Source organism: Camelus dromedarius, chromosome 19 (assembly GCF_036321535.1).
Source record: "Camelus dromedarius isolate mCamDro1 chromosome 19, mCamDro1.pat, whole genome shotgun sequence".
Lineage (NCBI taxonomy): Eukaryota > Metazoa > Chordata > Mammalia > Artiodactyla > Camelidae > Camelus > Camelus dromedarius.
The window spans coordinates 25,785,381-25,806,581 of NC_087454.1; the positions used below are offsets into that span (position 1 = coordinate 25,785,381).

The 21,201-nt window shown below is 50.2% G+C and overlaps 1 protein-coding gene across 5 annotated transcripts in view; it reads right to left on the bottom strand.

Annotated features, from left to right (window-relative positions):
* Window positions 1-21,201, bottom strand: part of KIF6 (kinesin family member 6) — a 297,677-nt gene that overhangs the window by 25,619 nt on the left and 250,857 nt on the right. For all 5 annotated transcript variants that reach the window (XM_031434768.2, XM_064476464.1, XM_031434767.2 and 2 more), the window contains one exon: window positions 15,671-15,721. In XM_031434768.2, the coding sequence (XP_031290628.2) occupies window positions 15,671-15,721 (51 nt within the window). The remainder of the gene's footprint in view (window positions 1-15,670; window positions 15,722-21,201) is intronic.

The following is a 21,201-nucleotide window of genomic DNA, read 5'->3' on the forward strand; positions in this document are numbered from 1 at the left end:
TCCTCATATCACTACTGATTCTTTTATTGTGGAGTTCACGCATTGCCTGTTGAGTCCCCAGGGAAAATGCAAAATGCATTTCCCCCTTCTCTGATACATAGCCCTTCACAAACCAAGAAGACATTACTAACCTGGCTCACATCTTACTTTGCATAAGATGAGATGCCAAATTGTCGAGTCTCAAATCACGTCTCCTATTTTCAGCTTCCCTCCCAAGCCCGATTAACTCCACGTGCACCCAGGGCTGAGAACCACGCTCAGATGCCCTGCCCACAAGACGGGCTACAGGACCCTGGCAAGACCTAGGTGAGGGCTGTGTCCCCAGGCATGCCGACCGCCACTGTTGGCTGCACGCTGCTTGCTCGTGTGCTGTGTGGAGCCTGTCCTTTCCCAGCCTGGTAGTGGGGTCTGCTCATCCCTCAGAGGCTCTCTGTGATGGTATAGCATTTCTTAGCCTCACAGAAGCCATCTTAGAAGTCACGCAGCCCTGCATTTCACTCCATGGAGGGGAAAATCTACTATGGGCCAGGTACTTTCTCAATGCAATCAGATTTAATCCTTCTAATACTCATTGGAGGTATTATTGCCCCCATTTTACAGATAAGGGCATGGAGGTTCAAAAAACTTAATCTGGCCAAGGCCACACAGCTAACTTCAGGAACCTGGGTCCAAATCCAGGTTTGTTTGGTTGCAAGGGCTCTGGATTCAGAAATTTCTTTTCTAACACTTCTGACGATGGTCATCTGCTTTCTGCCCCAAAAATGCCGGGGCGGGGGGGCTCACTACTTTGCCCGAGAGCACACCTCATTGTGGGCAGCTCTGTTTTCTCTTAATCAGAGCTGAGATCTACCCCATTAACTTTTCACTTCTACTTTGGATCTTTGGAGCACAGCATCCTCCTTCATAATTTGATGGTTCTTTAAATACTTTAACAACAACAACGAAATATCACATGCGCCTGGAGCTTTAGTTTCAGGCTGACTCTGTCCAGTTCCCTCATCTAAGGGCTCAATGACATAGTGACTTTTCAATTAGAGTACAGAGCCTAAATCCAGACGTAATACTCCAGACAGCACTGAGAGGGGCAGGATAGAAAAGAGTTCTCCTAGCTTTTAAAATTTTACATTCTATATTTCTATAGGAGGTGAATTACTAACAATCACCGTTTATCGAGTGCCTTTTATATGCCAGGTTCTGACCAGTTCTCCTAGACGCTCACCTAGGTGCTCTACTCCCTTATTGCTAATCCTCAAAATAACCCAGCAGGGCAGGTATTACTATCTCATTTCAGTAATATTCTGAGGCTCAGAGAGGGTGGTGAATAACCCAAGGTCACACAGCTAATAGATGGCAGGGCTGGGATTTGAACCCATTTTTTTTCTGCTTCCAAAGAGATAAATGTTTAGACTAGACAGCCTCCCTAGCGCAGTTCTGGTTTTCCAGCAGCACTGTTTTGGTTTCGCACTGTCCTCTGTGACACTTGTGGTCAGTTTAAACCCTTTCCTATTTTTATGAATGGTTGTCAAGGTGCATCCTATTTCAGTGATCGTCCTTTTGATCCCAAATGCAACATCTCCCTGGGAGTTTAGCCTGCTGAGAGGTCCTTATTATGGCATGACCTTATTCTTTCCGTTTTGGCAGCCTTTACATTGGATTCCATCGTTTATCTGCCAGGCACCTGTTACTCTCTGTCCCTTGTGTCAAGTGACAACTGTCACTTGTCAACTGACTGAGCAAGTGTCTTATTCCATTATCTAAACACAAGAGATGTAGACACCATAGACTTCCCAGTTGAAGACTACACTGTCCCTAGTGCTGGTGCATTTAGTGGCCCTAATGACCTGGCCTGCAGTCCTTGTAGCCCACGGTCCCTCAGGCATAGGCCAGCCCCTCGAAGGCAGGCACTGGACCCCCTGCTCTTTGTATCTCCCCAGTGCTTTGTTCAGACTCCACGCACGGGGCACACTCAATGCTGTCCATGTTCACTGGCCCTGGTCCTCTCTGGGAAATGCCAGACCTGATAGACTGAAGGAAGCATCTCAACATCAAACCGAACAGGTGGAACTTGAAGTGGACAGAGTATTTCCTTTCCTAACAGCTTCAGAAATGGGCAAATGTATCTCCCAGTCTATTAAAAAAGAGCTGTGAATTGCCTTCCTCCCTTTAATACTTTTTGACCCCACACCAAGGACCCCTCCTGAGGAAAGCAGTGAAGACCGTGCTCTGGGGTGACTGGCTGGGCCTCCTGTAGCCAAGGGGAGGCTGAAGGAGACATCTCGCCCAGCCCGGAGGAGGCGGTCTCTCTGAGGCCTCGGGAGTGGAGGGAAGGTAGCAGGGAGGGTGAGATGGCCTGGTCTTCTATACAGAAGCTGCGCTGCCCCAGCCCGAGTGTGGAACCCTTCTGTAGAAGCCCCACCCCATCGCTGGCTGTCTTTTCCTTGGGCCTCCTGCAGGTCCCCCTGGCAGATCACAGAGCCACCACTGCAAGTGTGTGGGTGTCCCGGAGCCTAGGGCAAGGAGAGCATTCTGAACACCACTGACACAAGAAGGGGAGGTGAGGTCAGCTGCAGTCTGTGGGGCACGTGCTGGTCCTACTCACTGTGCTGCTTCATTTATTCTTGCCACTGTACCTAGCAGATATTGTCGTCACCATGTTCCAGACCAGGAGACTGAGGCTCAGGGTGACCAGGTGGCTTGCTCACTTCCATAGAGCTACCAAATAGCAGAGTCAGGCTTTGAATTCATCCACTTGCATAACAAATGTTTATGAGTGTGGACTCTGGGTGGCACCTTCTGGGGCAGTCTCCTGGGGAAGGTGAATATTAAGCCAACAGAAAATCGAGTCTACGATACGATGCCAGGGGTTGAAGGAGAGGGAAAGCTCGGTGAAGGGAGAAGGGCTGCCATGTTAGGTAGGGTGATCGGGGGGGCCTCTCTGACCAGGGGACGTGTGAGTAGAGACCTGAGTAAAGGGAGAGAACCAGCATGGGAACGCAGGGCAGAGAGTACAACAGCGAGTGCAAAGGGCCTGAGTTGTGCCTCCCTGGTGTGTCTGAGGAAGAGTGAAGAGGAGGGGTCAGTGTGCCTGGGGCAGTTGGTAAGGGAAAGAACAGTGGGGGATGAGGCCAGTGAGGAAACTGAGGCCAGGTTATGTGGGACCTAGAGGGCCTGGTTGGGACTTTAGCCTTGAGAGAACTGAGAAGCTGGAGGGTTTAGAGGAGATGGACGGCGTGACTGACTCCTTTGATAGCAAAGCCAAGCAGTTGTTTTGCTGGTCAAGACAAAGCTGCTCCACACTGAAGAGCAGTTCGTGTGAGGTGGCGCCAGCATGGTGGGGGCCTGTGGAAAGGATCTGGGAAAGAAAGCTGGGACCAGGGAACTGGGGCAGCCAGGAGGATGGCGCACCATCCCCCCAGACACAAGCTATCCACGTTGCCATGACAACCAAAGGGGCCTCTTGGCAAAGTGATCTTTGCTTTGTGAAATGTATCGTGAGGCCACCAGGAGACAGCCCCTGGCTGCTCCTGCTGCTTCCTGAGGCTCGGCTTATCCGTCCTCTCTCAAGAGACAGAGGGGCTGGGAACTCAAAGGGAACCAAACAATAGCGGCTGGGCAGGAACAGAGGCAGAAGGAAGAACTAAAGGGCATTTGGGCTTTGTACGTCTCCGTGCTCACTGGGACTGTGGCCAGGGACACAACTTCTAGTCACCTGACAGGAGACACAGGGAACCCTCCTTTCAAGCACAGGATTCTGGCTGGGACTGGAGCACAGGAGGTCACAGCCCTGAGTGGCCTATGAGGTCACAGTGTGCAGGCAGCCAGCTCCAGAACAATACAGAAGCAAAAAAGGGCTTCATTCCAGGCCCTAGATCTGAATGTCACACATGGACAAAGCTCTGAGCAGTCAAAGAGTAACTGAAACTTCAAGCAGGCATGCACAATCCCAGGCTGACCCTACTCTGAAGTGTCAGGCATTTGGGAACCAGCAGCACAAAGACAACAAGGGCACTTGCTGGGAAGGCCACTCCTGTGGGCCCCCTGATACCTGGCATGATTTCAGGGACACTGGAAAGATGGCTATAACTCTTCCCACCTCCCCATACCCTACACACACACACACACACACACACACACTCTCTCTCTCTCTCTCTCTCTCTCTCTCTCTCTCCCCCACAGCCAGTGAGTGTTTGAAATGTGCAGAATCTCCTTTCTTTCGTTCAGTGGCTCTCTGCTGAAGTGCCCATGAGAATCACCTAAGGAGCTTGTAAAAGCATGGAGACCGCTGGACACTACTCTGGATGTACTGAGTTAGAAGTTGACAGTAGGGTCCCCTTGATTCCAATGCTCACGCCTTGTCAAGAAACACCACTCCAGGCTCTGAGCTCAGTTTCAATGCAAGTACTCCTCACAGGAGTCTCTGAGGATGGAGGACCTGCAGGGGTTCAGAAAGGATGCTATATGGGTCCTGGCATGGCCCTTTGCCCCCTGCCCGCCTTCCAGATCTTTGGAAACCACCACGGGAAAAGGGACTCAGGGGTTTGCATCCAGGAAGACACACTCTCTGTACGGCTGGAGCTGCCTGCACTTGGCCCTTGCAGGAATGATATCCACCATGTAGCCACTCCATCGCTCTTGCATAATCCTCACAACCCCCACTGTAGGCAGGGAAACTGAGTTCTGATTGGGGAAGTAACCTGCCTGGGGTCACACCACTGGTAAAAAGAGCTAGAGTCAGGACCCAGCTCCATCTGACTTCAAAGCTGGTACTTTTTCCCTCTGTCAGTGATTCCCATAATGAGGGAAGCCACGGGGCAGATCACTGAAGTCAGTACCGACTTGTCCTTGGTATTTGAAGGTGACACTCTTTTCCATGAATGCTTTTCAGCTGTGGGGCTGGGGCTGATGGACAGCCTCAGTCTCTCCCGAGGGCTGGCCTAGGCAGACTGCCCTTTACTCACTAAAACCACCGCTGGCACCCTGAGCCCTCTTGGCATTTGCAGCTGGCCCCTGGGTGTGAGGATTTCAATACTACCCACTGGAGTCTGCCCCTCTCCAAGTTCAGCCTCCAGAACCGTCAGAGCCAGCCTGCCTGTCTCCTTAACTGTGTGCCAGGAGTCTGAAAGGAGGCAGTGTTGAAGTTTCCAACCAGGTGTCAGCCAAAAGGGGCCCCATGGGCTTCTGTAGAGCGAAGGCCAGTGCCACGTGTGGGAGGAGGCTGCGAGTCATGAGGCTCTCCCATGGCAGACAAGACAGCAGAGCCACGGAAGCATTCCAGTGGGTGGCCTCAGCTATCCAGCTAAGGATTCACTTCCTGAACACCCACTCTGGGCCTCCTTGGGCTAAACTGTCCCACAGAACCCAGGTCACTCAGCCTCACCTGGTTTCAGAAGTCAAAGTGTCTATTCTTCTGAAGATTGATGATGTCAGTAGCTCAATTACCACAATGGTCAGCAGCTCAGAAGCAAAGATTCTGGCTCCCCAATCAGATCATTTCCTGTCTAATGGCTCAAATTTACTGCCAGCTGGAGTAATCACACGCTGACGGGCGCCGGTGCCACCATCCATCTTGGTGTTGATTTCGTGTACCACCACTGCTGCCCAGGGCAGGCTCAGACTTCAGGGCATGATGAATGCCCTGCGGACACATGGCTGTGGCTGATAATTTCTTGGGCACACTCACACCACAGCCACGGCGAGAACAGGGCGCCTCCCAGAGCACAGATGGCCGCACTTTAGTACAATCAAAATCTTCCATATGCCTGTTTGGAGCAAAACACAGGCCTGGACTCTGCTAATAGAAGGCCGGCCACGTCTCTTCCTGCCTGAGTAACCTCATCTGCTGCCACTGGGGGCCGCTCTGCCTATGCTCATGCCCCAGGATGCTGGCCTCTTTCATCCCGCATTTGCTTTTCCTGGCAGAGGGCGTGGACCACGCAGAGGGTCAGTGTGGCCTTGCAAGCAATACAAGGGAGACCTCAGGAGCACACTACATTCACGTCTGGTCTCCTTACTTGCTTCCCATCCACAGTCACCTCTGCTCTTTCCTTCTCCCATCTCTCTACAGTCCTTTCTGCTGGGACCCCAGCTGCACCTTTGGTTTCCAGCAGCATTCCCTGGTTGCAGCTACTCTTTCCGAGGCTCCTCGTGCCTACCCCCCGACTCCCTGCTTCCCAGTCAGCTAAGGCCTCCTCACTCCTCAGAAGTATGCTTACATTTCTGACCTCAGGGTTTCTCTCAAAGACTGAGCCCCTTGGCAATTCTACCCTCTGTCACTTTAGACTCACTAACCGGTGGTGACCACGTGTCTTAATCTCAGTGACTTTTCAGAAAGACATTAATTAGCAGGAAGTTTGGCATCCCTGAAAAACCCAGTTACATCTTTGTCACACCAGACTCGTGAGTCTGGAGTGTTCTCAGGACACATATGACCTTCTGGGGAGGGCAGTTTTCCCCAGGCCTGTAAGGGAGAGCACGGGCCTTCCTCCCGTGAAAACCTCTAATGATGATGGTTAAGGGGGTTTGGTTGATTCTCCTGAGTGGCTTATAAGAGAAATTTGAGGACTTTCAGAAGTTGAATTGAGAATCCTTAATAAAACTCTCTCCCTCCACTTTTGGAAAACTTGTCTGCTACTACCCAATTTGTAAACCAATCTGTTCATTTGGCAAAAATTTATTACATATCAGAGTCAAAAATGAATTCGGAGACAGACCACACAGTAGAAATGGCACATTTTCAAAGTAAGATGGCAAGAGCGGCCGGACAACCAAAATACCCACATCAATGTTAGAAAAGGGCCAAAACAAGTCTCTGAGGAGGATTTCTTTAAAGAGAGTTAGCAGTTTGCCTTCAGCCCACCTCATCCTCTTCTCTGGGGGTAATGTGTGCGGAGGTCCAAGGTAGGGAGAGGGCTTGAAGGAGACCACTCAGAAAGCTGGGTAAGAATCCTTGGGAATGTGTGTGTGTGTTGTGTGTGTGGCGTGTGTGTGTGTGCATGGTGTGTTGTGTGTGGTGTATTGTGTGTGTGTGTGTGGGTATGCTGTGCTATCTACCTACACAACTCACTTCTCTCTTCTTCTCTTTTCCTTTTTTTCATGTGGTGGAAATCACTCTGCTCTGCTCTCTGCATGTCCCCTGTACAACAGTGCCCTCATGGTTTCCTGAACAGACAATAGTATTTTCGAAGCACCACTTTTGTTGGTTTTTGTTGGTTGTTTGGAACACACAGGACCCATCATCTGTCTCTGAGCACACACAACCCTAGCTTCCTGTCAGAAGGTCTTCTCCAAATTCATCATATGTTCTTTGGGGAAATGGGAGGGTCTTACCCAGCTCCATTATAAGCACAACAGTATCGGTCCTACAAAGCACCAAGACCTTTCCTGGGCTGAGACTGGCCAAGCACAAGGGGTGATTTTCTCATGTAAAGGGGAGAGAGGACGAATGGAGGAGCCAGCCATGATTCATCTTAGTCTAGCAGTTGACATCCAGAGGTTGGAATTTTGTCTTGTCTAGAATTGTTACAGACTGCAGGTGTCCCCTAAAATTCACATGCTGAAATCGAATCACTAATGTGATGGTATCTGCAGGTGGGGCCTGCTGGAGGTAATTCGGTCATGAGGGTGGAGCCCTACTGAAGGGGATTCGAGCCTTTATAGTGAAAGGCCAGTGAGCTAGCTCACTCTTTCCACCATGTGAGGACACAGGGAGAAGCTGGCAGTCTGCACCCCGAAGAGAGCCTCACTACAACCTGACCATGCTGGCACCCTGGTCTCAGGCTTCCAGCCTCCAGAACTGGCAGAAAATAAATTTCTGTGGTCCATCAGCCACCCAGTCTATGGTAATTTGTTATAGCAGCCTCACCTGATGAAGACATTGGTCAAATGCCTAATTCAGTCAGAGTAGCACACACGGTTCCTATACATTTGCACAATGAAAAAAATAGCTCTGGTGACTGGCAACAGGATCATCAGTGACTAAGTGCTCAAAGGAATAGACAGACCATTCCTGGGGCTTGACTGTGTTTTGCAAGAAAGAGTGATTAATAGGGGCTGTGAGCAAACGTGGGTAGAAAGATGTGACTGTGGGACCATGGTGACCTCCATCAGTTACGCCAACTGTGACTTGGGGCTGTGCCCCCTGCCCAGGCATTTGGCATATTTGGTTTCCTGGCTCCCAGAGTCAGAGTCCATCTATTAATTGAGCATCTGCTTTGTCCTCGGCTCCATCACATAGACACCTGTCTCAGCACTGAGATCAGCCCTAGGGAGTGGACGTTCTTCTCTTACGGACAAGGAAACAACTGCAGGAAGGTTAATGGGCCAATGTCACATGACCAGCAAATGGGAGAGATGCAATCAAGCAGGGTTCTGCCTCTACAGGGAGTGCTCTTTTCACTAAACCTGGGTGCATTTCAAGACTGGGCCCAAGGCTGATGCCCAGAGCTTACTTCCGCTCCCCAGAACGGCAGCCGAAGGAGTCTGGAACTACTCAAATGGTCTGGAGCCCTGGCACTTGGGAGCTGGGTGGGAAAATGGGGTGGGGACTCCTTCTCACTCCCAGCTTCCATCCTGAGCCTGGAAATTCGGCCGAGGACCTCGTATCACTGAAGCTGGCCCTATATTCACAAGCACCTATGGATTAGAACTGACCCAGGTAGTGAGACCTTGTCACTGGTCTTACAGAGCCACCTGAGTCCTTTTGGAACCAACTGAGAGGCCACTTCAGCCTCTGGGGCAGCTGCTCCCTTTGCTTTCTGCCTCACCCCAAGGGGTCAGCATTCTGATAATTCATTTCAGAGAGAATGAAAACATCTCAAATCCATCCGAACCCTGACATACCTCCTCACCAAGGTTGTGAGAGTTTTCTGTACGTCCCAAGGAACTCCGCATTCACAGAGAGGTAAAGTCACAGCACTTGAGGGCTAAGGAATCTTAGATTCATTTTTTTTCTTTATTCAATGAGGCATCAGTAGACACCAGCTAAGTCGTAGGGACTGTGCTGGGCACAGGATATCATTTGGTCCAACCACCCCATTGTACAGATGTTGGAACCTAGGTACAGAGCCCTTAGCTGGTGAATCTTTAAGGCAAAAATCTGATGTCTTAAATATCACTGATCTATTCAACAAACACTTATTTGTTTGGAGGACGTAGAATGTGCCAGGTCCGGTGCCGGGGTTGGGAGGATGGATAAAAGACGAATAGAGAAGTGTATGCAGAGTTCTGTGTGAGCCCAGGGGAAACTGAGACAGCTCTGGGGAAGGGAATCTGGGACTGTCTGACTTTGGAAATGTCTTAAAAAGAGCCACCAGTTCCAAAGGGAGGAAGACGTATTGAGAACTGCAGAACCCTTTCTTCAAACAAAGGCTTAATGGCAAGCAGAGGAACAGCTTTGGTTGAATCAGGGGTACATCCTGGGGTCTTGCTGCTTGCACACTGGCCTCCCTCACCCTCACCTTGGGGTCCCATAGTGGCTGTGCAGAACACGGGGTCCCACAGAGCCCATTCCGAACACCACTGGGCTGCATGATGCTGGGAGGTCCCCTCCAGGTCCGTCTTAAGCAGTGGCTCCTCTCCACATCCTGGAATTCCTGGTCCCACATGCTGTCTGGGTCATTATAGGTGCTCAGTGAAATCTGGTGAATAAGTGAATGACAGTCCAGCCTTTCGCTTTCTCTCAAATTTGTGGTCCCCAGGTGCAGAATTCCAGAAAGTATTTCAAGACTTGGTCTTAAACAATTTTATACCAAATGGGAGAAGTGACAACAGCAGAGGCTTCTCCTGGAGAACAGCAGGGGTGCCACAAGAGGTCACTGCAGGAATTCTGTTTGGGAGGAAATGCTCCCTGGAGCACTTCAAGCTGGAACAACAAGGTGAAAAGGGAGCCTTTGGGCTCAGGACTTCTCCCAACCCTCCCTGAGGCCCCTGCTGGGATTCAGCGCTGCCACTGCCTGGTTTTCAGGTCAGGCGGGGCACACCACACCTGAGGGCCCCACGGGGCAGTGCAGCCACAACGGCTGCTCCCAGGGGCTGCTTCTGTGCAAGGGATCTTTGCTCCTGGGTGGTGAGGGAGGACGGGGGAGGAGGAGGCTAGTATTTGTGGGGAATCTCAGATGCCATTTGGAACCTGCCAATGTCATGTTCTTGGATTTTTGCTTTTGATTTATTAATCATTTATTATTATTGCTCTCATCTGTAACAGTGTGTGAAAAACACGCCTACAAGTAGAGGCAGTGGAATATTCTGGTAGGTTATGTTTTCACAGAAGTTGGGTCAAGGGAGAAACGCAGAGAAAGATGTGGTGTCATCCAATGTGGACAGCTTGCGTCGGGCACAACCCCGAGCTCCTCGAGGCGGTGACCTCCCACCTCCATCAGAACAAAGTAACCCACCTGCGAGGGGCCAGGCCCTCAGGTCTCGCTGGGCAGTGTCTGCGGCAGTTCATTCAGAGATGGCTGGAGGCCTCGGGCCAGCATGGGGCCAAGAGAAGGCTTGGGGTGAGGGGGGACCCTCAGGGCGCTGCTGACTATTTACTCATCAGTCATTCAGCAAATGCTGAGGAATCCAGTGACTGCCTGGGGCTTTCTCTTCCTACAAGGCCTCTTTGACCAAGATTTCCTTGCTCAAAAATGTTCAGTGGCTCAACTGCCTATGAGATGAATGAACAGATTCAAGGCTCTCAGGGAATGGGCTCACCTCACCATTTTAACCTCTCCCTCAACTACTTCAAATCAACTCCTCAGGAAAGTCACCCTCCCCCTGCCCCTCTACACACAAAACCCAGCACACGCCACACACACAGACACACATCCCCCACATACACATACTTACATATCACACACACACACACAACTTCCCTCCATCCCCACCTTCTTCCCAGAGGTTCTGAATCCTGCCTGGTCTTCCAGCTCAAGCCCATGGCCTTGGTGACAACCCCCAGGGGCCACTCTCTCTGTTAACTTCCTGAAGCTCTGATGGCCTGTCCCTCTCACCTGCCACATGCCTTTTGAATTTTAATCATGGGTACTTGGTAGAATTTTGACTGTGAGCTGAAGGAGAGCCTGCCCCTGATAAAACGTTGCTCAGAAGAGACACCAGAGAAGGGGCACAGCCCGCGTTCCTGGGGCGCCTTCCCCTGGTTTCAATGCGGAGCACACGGCCTCGTCCATGCACAGAAACACTTTCAATGACTCGTGCTTGGTGCCAGGCCTCTCACTCCTGCAGACGGTGGATATGAGAATCAGCTTGTTGAGCAACATTTCGCATCTTTTGTAAAACTGCAGTTGACAACATCCTTCACTACGTCACTCCGTGTCCTTTATATGAAGGTCCTCGCAATAAATTCTGGTTTGTGTTTTGTTCCAGAAGAAATTCTATTTCTGCAGATAAATTAATGACTATGCTTCCTGTTGTCAGAAAATGAAAACCGTGTAACTCTGGGCGCTCCTCTTTCTGCCTAGTGGCTAGATAAGAGAGAGTCAGATTTATTGCCAGTAATCTGCTCTGCTGTGGGGTCCAAAGGCACTTACTGCTTCCACTTCTTTTAAATGGACTTATTTTATTTTATGTTCAAATGTCTCATCACACTTTTGCAAGATGTGTGAGTCTGGGAATCATTGGGGGAAGCATGGATTTGCCCTGCTTATTGCCTGTGTTGGCTGCTCAGGGTACAGAGATGAATTTGGTGGTGCCCAGCTTTCCAGGAGCTCACATTTTAGCGTGGAGAAGAACTATGGAAAGCAATAATTACCCAACAGGGTTGGTGCTTCAACAGAGGTGTGTGAGGCGGAGAACAAATCGGACTGGGGAGGAGGGGGTAAGCCAGGCTTCATGGGAGAGGTCAAGGTTGACTTGGTTTGGGGCTTGGTGGGAAGAAGACAGTGGATAGAGTAATATATGTGCCTAAACCTGAACTTAAAGAGTTAGCTTTTTAATGTATACGTCCCCTTGGGCCGGCTACGTCCTCTCTGAGGGCAGGCACTGGCTCCCTGTCCCTCCATGGGCCCTGAGCCCGGGGAGGAGGGCAGTGCAGGGAGGCAGCTACAGCATGGGCTAGGAGCTGCGTCTGCATCTGCAGCTTTAGTGGGACAAAGGTGGGTAGGTCACGTAATCCCTCTGGGCCTTAACTGTAAAGTCAGGGTACTAGTAGTCTCTCCCAAAAGGGGATTTCAAGAGATTAAAGAAGAAAACACATGTAAAGAGCTTAGAATCATGCCTGGCACACAGTGAGGTACTCAAGAAACTTTTGCTGATTGGTCCCATCTGTATTACCAACAGCACTTTACTATTTAGGGTAGCCAGTACAATAAAGAGGGAAAAACACAGAACTGAATTCAGCAAAGCACTCTCAACTCAGCTAGCTGGATTTAGTTCAATTAGAATCATCTCCAAATGATACCTGATTGAGAAATAATATCGTTTCGTTGTTGCCTGAAACAGTGTGTGGGGTTAAGCTCTACTCTAAGTCCACCAGCAACTTTTACTTCTTGATGCTATTCTTAGGACTGGTCACTGATGTTTTTCTTAAAGGACCCCCCCACCCCTGCCCAACTCTGGCTGTCACATCGAGGGGGCCCACTGGGCCCAGTGCTTCTTCTGCTTCACTCTGTCTCTGTTGGTTTCTCTGTTCATTGACTTTCAAAAAGACAGAGTTTCCTCAGGTAGGCAGTGAATTAAGAGAGAGCCTGCTGCATGTAATCTGGATTTTCAGCCAGGAAGGGGAATGGAAGTCTGCATAAGAGCACATACATTTGTAAACGGACTATACCTCAATGAAAAAAAAAAAAAAAAAGCACACATACAGTCATAGAAATGGCCTTTCAACGGTTGCTTATGTGTATGCCAGTGGTGGTGGTCAATGCACCATCTGGGAAAAAAGCCCCAGTTTATAATCATATTTGCCAATTTCCCTGGTGTAAATACTCCCCCTCTGACTGATTGCAAGAGGCCGGTGTGATGTCCCTGAGCATGGATTTGGGAAGAGAGGCACAGAAGACAGCCTGAAACCCGGTTTCCAAGAGAGAGATGCAGGAGTTGTAAGGAACGTCAGGGGGAGAGATAATATAAAATGTAGTAAATTCATAAGGAAGTGATACAATTTAAGTACTTGTTACCATTGTTTTTAAGTATAATTCATTGTAAGCTTATATAACTTAACTTTTATTTGCCCGTGGCTCCCCAGCCTCCTGAAATTGTCTCGCTCGCTGTCCTGATGTGGGCCGAGCCGGTGCCCGCATGTCCCTGGATCTGGTCCCCCTACAGCGATATACCGCCTCTTCCACATGGCACCTTTCACCTCACCAGTAAATCCTTGCTCCTCAGACATACGAGATTACCTTTCTGCACATTTTCTTGGGTGTATGTCTACTCATACAGAGACACCTTCTTATGCAAAATCCCTGAGAAACCCTCTCCTGCTCAGACCTGCTCATTACTCCCGCCCTCCCCACTGCAACCCTCCTTGTCCCCCCAAAAACCCAAACCCAACCAACCAACCCCACCTACATTTTCATGGAAACTTAGGAACATGGAGGCAAAAGAAAGAAATGGTACCAAAGGGAATGCTTCAAAGGGAGGGTGAGGGGAGAGAGGAGAAGCAAAGGAACAGAACACAGAGGGGAAGGGCTACCACACAGACAAAAACCCCAGAGATGGATGGACTGGGCAGATGTGGTCACTGCCTCACTCCTCACCAGAGCCCACACTGTGAACAGAACACCAGGAAGCCAGACACACCGAGTGAGTCGATTTTGGTCTCACAGAGCCGTGAGTCCCGGCACAGCCCCAGGGCTAGTCTGAAGGGGCAGGGCTAAGGCAGGAAAGGGCTCTGTAAGAGGGCTGCAGTGGGAGCTTTCTCTCCACAGGAAGAAGTCCCTCCTGAAACGCGGTCGTCTGGGACACATGCGTCCCGGCGGGTCCCCGTCACACAAGCTGCTAAGGTATTTGGATAGCAGCATGGCATCTGATCTCCAAGTGGCAGCTGGGAGACGGTAACACTTCTCTAATTGGGCTAGTATGCTTTTAAAAGAAATAGGTATTTCAAATGCTCTTAATTAGACTTTCAGCCAAAGTGCTTTCTATTTGAAGTTTGCCAATTACTTAGGTGAAGCTGGCCCTGCTGAATCTGACACCTGCCACGCTTCAGAAGAAGGCTCCCAGAGAGGTGACCAGAGTGAATTAAGGAGGAGTCTGCAGCTGAAGCCATGCAGCAGGGTCAGGACGGGGTCAGAGAGGATGGAGCCCCTCTTGGCCCCAAAGCCGTGGAAATGGCTCCCCAGGCCCTAGAGCAGGACAGCCCTCGGAATTATTTGAGTGCTGTTTTGCACCTAATTGTTTCCATTCAACAAGAGAAGAGGCCAGAAGGCAACCCTCAGGGGCGCCTCCCCATCGGTGACCTACGCCTAGCACGGCTTCCCAACAGAGGCCACGGTGCCCTTCCCATGCCCGGCCCTACGTGTCAGGGCCCTGGGGAGCCCTCACTGCATGTTGGAGAAGGCACACGGCAGGCCTCAGCTCCCAGCCCAGCCCAGGTGTCCGGAGCTGGGATGGCAGGCCTGGCGCGGTTGCCTGACCCCGCAGTCCCGGGGCCTACAGGGGACAGCTCAAGCTCCGTCAGTGTGTCTTAGGCTTCCTGGTTCTAGGTTTCTCACACAATCAGTAGTTAGTCAGATACTATTATTGTTACGACTGAAACCAAACAACCCGCCTTCCCAATAATCCAAGTTACTAGGGTGGAATGGAGTCTCCTCCTGACAGTGGGGCTCAAATCCATTTCCCCCTTGAGATCCTGGATGCAGCATTTCTCCAATTGCATGTCATTCCAGGGGCCAGGCCATCTCGAGGGGAGCCTCGCTGTTGAGAATACATGGACTGCTAGATCCCAGGCTAGCTGGAGAGAACACGTGCTGTTCCGCCCAGGAGACCAGCTCCACCAGCCTTACAGGAGCTGCACACTCCTCTGAGGTGATTTCCTGGGGTCACGAATCAAAAGGAGACATTTTCTGCAAGTGCCCACTGCCTGCCAGGTGCCAAGGGCCTCTTAGACTATCACTCCGTTGGCTGAATGTTTGTATTATGAATGTATTAAGTGGGTCCATCATTGCTGTGGGCAGTAAACAGCATGGTGACTAACAGCACCCAGTTTGGACTCAGAGACCTGGGTTCACGTCCTAGTTTCAACACTTACTAACCTTGTGACCTTGGGCAAGTCATTGAATGGCCTTCATTTGGAAAATGCACTTATCTCTTAGGATTGCTGGGGGTAAACCGAGCCATGCGCATAAAGCAGTCAGTGCTTAGAGGTAGTCCAGCCACTGGTGGCTGTTTTCATCACTAGTCATGGTTCTAGAAAGCTCAGAGTAGGACCCTGAGGAGCTGGGACAGAGGGGGTGAATTTAGGTAGGGGTGTGGGGTGGAAAAGGTCAGGAGGATGAGGTAGCAGTGGGGACGATGGGGGGCCAGGTGCTGACAGCCGGAAGCAAGCACACAGGTTGGGGAGCCTGGTCCCAGAGAGGAGGGGCATCCAAAGAAAGCTGCCCTGACAGCAAACCTCCACTCCCGTGACCTTCCCGGGGGCTTGGGATGGGCATCCTCCAGCTGCGTGTGGGTTCCCCAGAACAGATCGGCTTGTGTTACCTTCCTCTTCCTCCTGCAGGCTCCACGTGGTACCCACCTAGAGCTACCTGCTGCACGTGCCTCTGGGTGATTTCTTCCTTCAGGCGACCTGGCAAAGACACAAAGGAAACCCTAGTGAGTTTTCAGTGGGCTGGAGGAAGATGGGGCCTCAGAAGCAGGAGGCGAGCTAAAAAAATTAGGTAGAGTAAAAAAGACAAAGGTGGGCATAGCTTCCAAGAAGAGCCCTTCCATGCCCTGGATTGTGCTGGAAGAAGGGCCTGCAAAGCCTGGGGTCCTGGCACATCAAGGCAGATACACACTTCATGTTTGGATTCAATCAACTTGCCTTCAGTTGTCTTAGTCTGTCACTCACAATCTCTGCTAGAGCTCTAGTCTCTTAAATCGTCCTGTCCATTATTAATGAAGGAGGAGGCAAGATTTGATCTTTTAATAATTTATAGGGCCACCTTTAAATCCACTTCTTTATTTTAAGCTGTAAGAAACTGTGTCAAACAAAGAAGATGGTGGTTTTAGTTGACGATAACCTTCCTATGAACACAGCAGTTGGTCTGGTATGAAACACCTGTAATTCCATGTTGCATTAACGAAGATGCAGTGTGTAGATCAAGGGAGGTGAGAGCTCCACGGTGCTCCACAGTGGTCAGACCACAGTTGGTATTTGTTCTAGGAGCTAGAACAAATTTTGTAAGGAACATTAGTAAAATTGCAAATATTTAGGAGATGGCAACTGGGATGGTGAGGGGTCTGAAACCACGCCAAATGAGAAATAGTGACTTGAGACATTTAGACAGGGAATAATTACTTGGAGGTATAGAGATAGCAGCCATCTTTAAAAATCTAAACGTCGTCATGTGGATGAGAGAACAGATTTTTCTTGTCCTACAGCTCAGGGTAAGAGTCAAGTCAAACGGAGGCAGACCTGGGTCTCAATGAGGAAGAAACAGCTCACCATGAGGACTGTCTCAATGTGGATTAAATTGTCTCTGAACGGAGTAACCCTCCTGGCAAAGCAGTGAGCCCCTTTGGGAAAGTGCTCTAGCAGAAGCTGGGCAGCCCTCTGTCAGGCTGTTGGATGCAGAACTCCTGCCCTGGGCAGCAGCTGGGATGACACACTCTCCAGGCTTCCTCTGTCTCTAAAACTCTGTGATGTCGTGCTTGAGGAGTGGGTGACACAGCAGCCTGGGGGTTTGTTTATGTCCAAGGGCTCCGCACACTTGTCATGATGTCAGCGTGGTCTGTACCGCATGTCCCACTTGGGAGATGAGATCAGGCCATGAGGGATGCTGAGAGAGCCTGGGAACTTCATTGCTTCCTTGCTAGTATATTTCTTTCCTTGTATAAAGTACATTCTATGCCTCAAAGGCTACAGCTGAACTGAGTTTTCAGAAGATGAGCAGACAGTGAAGCAGTCACACGAAACCTCACTCCCTGAAAGTCCAGGGCACTCCTAGAACGTTCTCACTGAGAGGGATGGCAGAGGCCATTCAGTTTAACTTCCCACCCGATTTAGGAATCCCTTCTACAAAATGAAATGGTCATTTCATCTCTGCTCCACTGATTAAATAGTATGGAAGGAATTACTGATCTGTACTGATGCCTGCTTCCCTGTAACTCTCTGATTTGGACCTGGCCTGTTCTCTAGAACAGCACAGAGAAAGGATCCTCTCTCACTAGCAGTGAGACCCCCTCACACGTCGGAGGATGCTATGGTTTCTCCGCTTAGACTTGTTCTCTCTGGGCTAAGAATCACCAGTTCCTCAGCTCCCCTGGGAGGCCGCTGTCTCCAGGTGCATCATAGTGCAAGTCTGCCTTGCCTTCCACATGTCCCCACTGCAGAGGACCATGCACAGAGACGAAGCTAAGAATTGGGCAGAAGCAATAATCACACCATAATTCCAAGGAGGGGAGAGAGACAACTTAGGGAAAGTGATGGGAGGAAGGTGGGGAGGTGGAAACTCAGCCTAAGGATGAGTATTGGCTGAGCCTGCAGCCAATGAGACTGGAAAGCTGGGCCTGTCTTCCCCACTCTGAGCCACAGGACCCTACTGTCTGTACACGCAGAGTGAAGAAGTTTGGGGCCCAGGGGTGGTGCTGGGCTGAAACTCCAGTCTGTGGCAAACACCGCTGACTTGATTTTTAAAGAGGCACGGCACGCACATTCTTCAAATAGGAAATAGTGCTGTGACAAATACAGCACACCATTTGGACACACCTCTTCATTTCCAGGAGGTCATCAAGGGCTTTCTCATGCCCACTGTAGGGAGCGCCAATGCTGCCTTGGTGCCTGGCTGGCTTCTTGGGTATCTGGCACAGGTGTCTTGCACCGTGAGCCTCTTATGTGCCTGGTCCCTGCTTCCTAATGAAACTGGACAGTGACCAGCTCCTTTAGAGCACATCCTAGGCTGCCTTCTTCCCTGGAAAACTACCTCCCTGATAACAAGCCTCCCCGCCGAAGAGCATCCTCAACAGCTGGCCTCGCTGACCACATGCCTCCCCAGCAACGTGCCTCTCAGTAGGGTCTCAGCCTAGGATGTCACGGCTTCCTCTGCTCCTGTCGGAATGCCCAGGCTCCCCTTCCCAAATCTTGGGGAAGCTGTTTGGGAATGACGGGGTTAAGCATTCTCCGTAACCCCAGACTGGGAAATGCTGCTCATGTAAATAAACAGGGGAGTTTTGCCACTAAGACTGAACATTCTGTAAACTATGCAAACATAGATATCTATTCCCAGAACAACGAGCCATCTCAGGGGACAAAAGATGGGTCATTATAATGCTGCATATTGATAAAGGTAGGTTTAAAATACGTTTAGTGATGCTCAGTTTTGGCCAGTTGGCCAACATCTCCCACCACATGGCCATTTTTGTTTTTGAGATCTTCCCAAACAAGCTTCTACAAATAGCCTTGTGGCTGATCCCTAACTGCATCTTCCAAAAGAGCCATTCTTCATGTGAAGATAACGGCCTCTGCAGTCACTGGATCTTGCAGCTCCACAGGTTTTGGCAGAAGAAGGAGTTGAGGGGGGACTGCAGAACTCACTCAGCATGCAGCTCGCTGTCGTTAGCACAGTGATAAATTTGCTGGTTTTGGCCTGGGTTCCTGGACCCATCGCTGTCCTGAGGTATGGAAAAGAGATGAAACGGAAAGAGAACTCCCAGCCCAAGGCAGAGATGGTCTGGGAGGGAAGCCGGGAAGGGGAGGAGAGCTCTGCTTGTAGGAGATCGGTGGTAATTAGTAATTCTGTCTCCAGTAATTTACAACAGTACAGGCTACAGACACCTCTCCCTTCCGGATTCATTAGCTGACAGACTGGGGGTGGCAGCAGGGGACATGGGTACGCAGAGCCTGCATCGACCCGTAGGGAGCCCCCTCCAGAAGAGATGCATGACCTTAAGGACAGCCACGTGCAGGGTATGTGGAGGCGGTGCACTGCGTGGTGTATAGTTTCTTTGTACAAAGTGGTAGTTCATATGAAAGGTATTATCATCATGCAGAAGCAAAACTCATTTTTTTTACACTGATACTCTGTTTTCTGGATGAAACAAGTTTCCTTAAGTGTCACACTATTTTGCATGTGTGTTAGTTTGAGATTCCTCACCGAGCAAAAGCTACTTAGTGGGTTCAGAGCAGAGCCCACCATTGATGACTCCTCTAGGACAGCTGTTGGAGCTGCTCGTGCAGCTTCTGTGTGATGTGGTGCTGATGCTACTATCAAGCAGTACCTGGTCACTGCTCCTCCGCTCTGTGTGAAGCTCTGTGTTCTAAGTGTGGTGGAATACACAGACTGGTGGAAGACTCTGTCCTAGCTCAAGAAAGTTAGCCTGGGGTGGGGTACGGCACACAGGTGGCCCATGTGCTCTTCGTTTGAAAAGCTGAACCCATGGCTGACCTTGGTCCTCTGTCACGGAAGGTTTGCTTTCCTGCTGAGCCTGAGTTTGGCTCTTCAACCCAGCACTTTGGCAGCTCTAACCAGTCACTTGGAGCTGGATCTGAGATGAGGTAAACCTCTTGGCCATTTTGGTTGTACTAGAAAGTAATTACAAATGTGTCAGTAGATAAAGTTCAAATCCCAACTCTGCTAGTTCCTAGTAGGGCAAGTTACTTAACATCTCTAAGCCTCAATTTTATCATTTGAAAAATGGGAATCATAATATAACTCAGAATATCAGCTTTACTATATCTCAATACTCTTGGGTGGATCAAGAGGTAACACACCAGCATCTATGACACACGGCACTAGCTTTAGGCAGCAAGCCACTTGCAGACATACTGAAAGGATGCTGTATTCACAAGGTGACAGGTCCTGAAGGGCAAGTGGCTACACGTCAATCAGCGGCAGAGGTAAGCTGAGAGGAGGGAAGGGTGGGTTAGTGGCATCAGGAAAGGCATCATCACTAAGGCTGAGAACTGAGTGCATTCTGAGAAGAGCAGAGGGGTTAAGGTGGGGTTGGGAAACGCATTCCAGTCAAAGAGAACTGTTGGGGCAAGAGGGTGAGGAAGGTACACGTTGGTTTGGGGCAGGGGCTGGAAGGGATGGCTTGAATGGAGGAGCAGGGCTTGTGGGGAGACGGAGTTCTATTTATACTAGATTCCGGGGTCCTAGATAATTACCAACGGCTCTGGACCCAGGGAAAAATCTCTTCCTCTGTTTGACTGCACTGCTATTGTATCCCAGGACAAGCAAATTAAAATAAACTTCAGTAGCAGGACTGGGTGTGGGAAGAACACACAGTGTTTCCTGCCCGAGGGGGAGGGGCCCCTTTGAAAGGGAAGCTCTAGTTCGTGATTCTCAATTTGGAGCGTGGATTCTGGCTGTGATGTGATTTCTCTGTACTCTAAACAGAGGATCGTGATTACCAAAGGCTGGATTCCCTAAGCTGCTTAGAAGGCTGTTTGTAAAAAGCATGGGCCTAGCATAAATTAAGTGTGCAATCCCTAGATGAATTTCCAGTAAACAGGAGGATGCACATCATTTGAAGCCTTAAAATCAGGCATATTCATCTCCTTCTTGCTAATGAGTATTTCATCGGGCTTTATCTAAACTCATTTGTATAATGTGAAAAATCTATTGAGGCAGGAACCAACTCTTTCCCACCATAGCAATGGTGGGTAAAATTTAAAAAAAGAGATTATCAAGACCACCTTGCTGGTTGGGTTACAAGACATATTTCTGAAGACCGGAAGTGGGTCAGAACTACAAAATGGTAAGTGGAGCTTAAGCCTTCAACCTTCAGAGCTCCGGTGCAGAAGCAGGAAGGAGACTAAAAGTGCACCATGCAGGACATGGTTTGAAGCTGCAGGTCTCGGGTGAGACTCCCCGCCACCCAGCCTGTGAGTGAAAGGGGACAGAGGAAAAGCAAGGGCTGCCCGATGTCGCCTAGGGCTGTGGTTCACGCCACTGCGAGCCCAAGACAGAAGAAAGGAGCAAACTCAGCCTCTCTGTTTGCTAAGCCAAGCTGCCCACCGACTCTCTGCCCAGATGGGCCACATCCCCGTCCCAAGACTGCCGTGGAGCCGTCGCTCCAAACTGGCCTTCTTAGAGCTGCTTCTGGATTGGGGGTCTGGAGGGT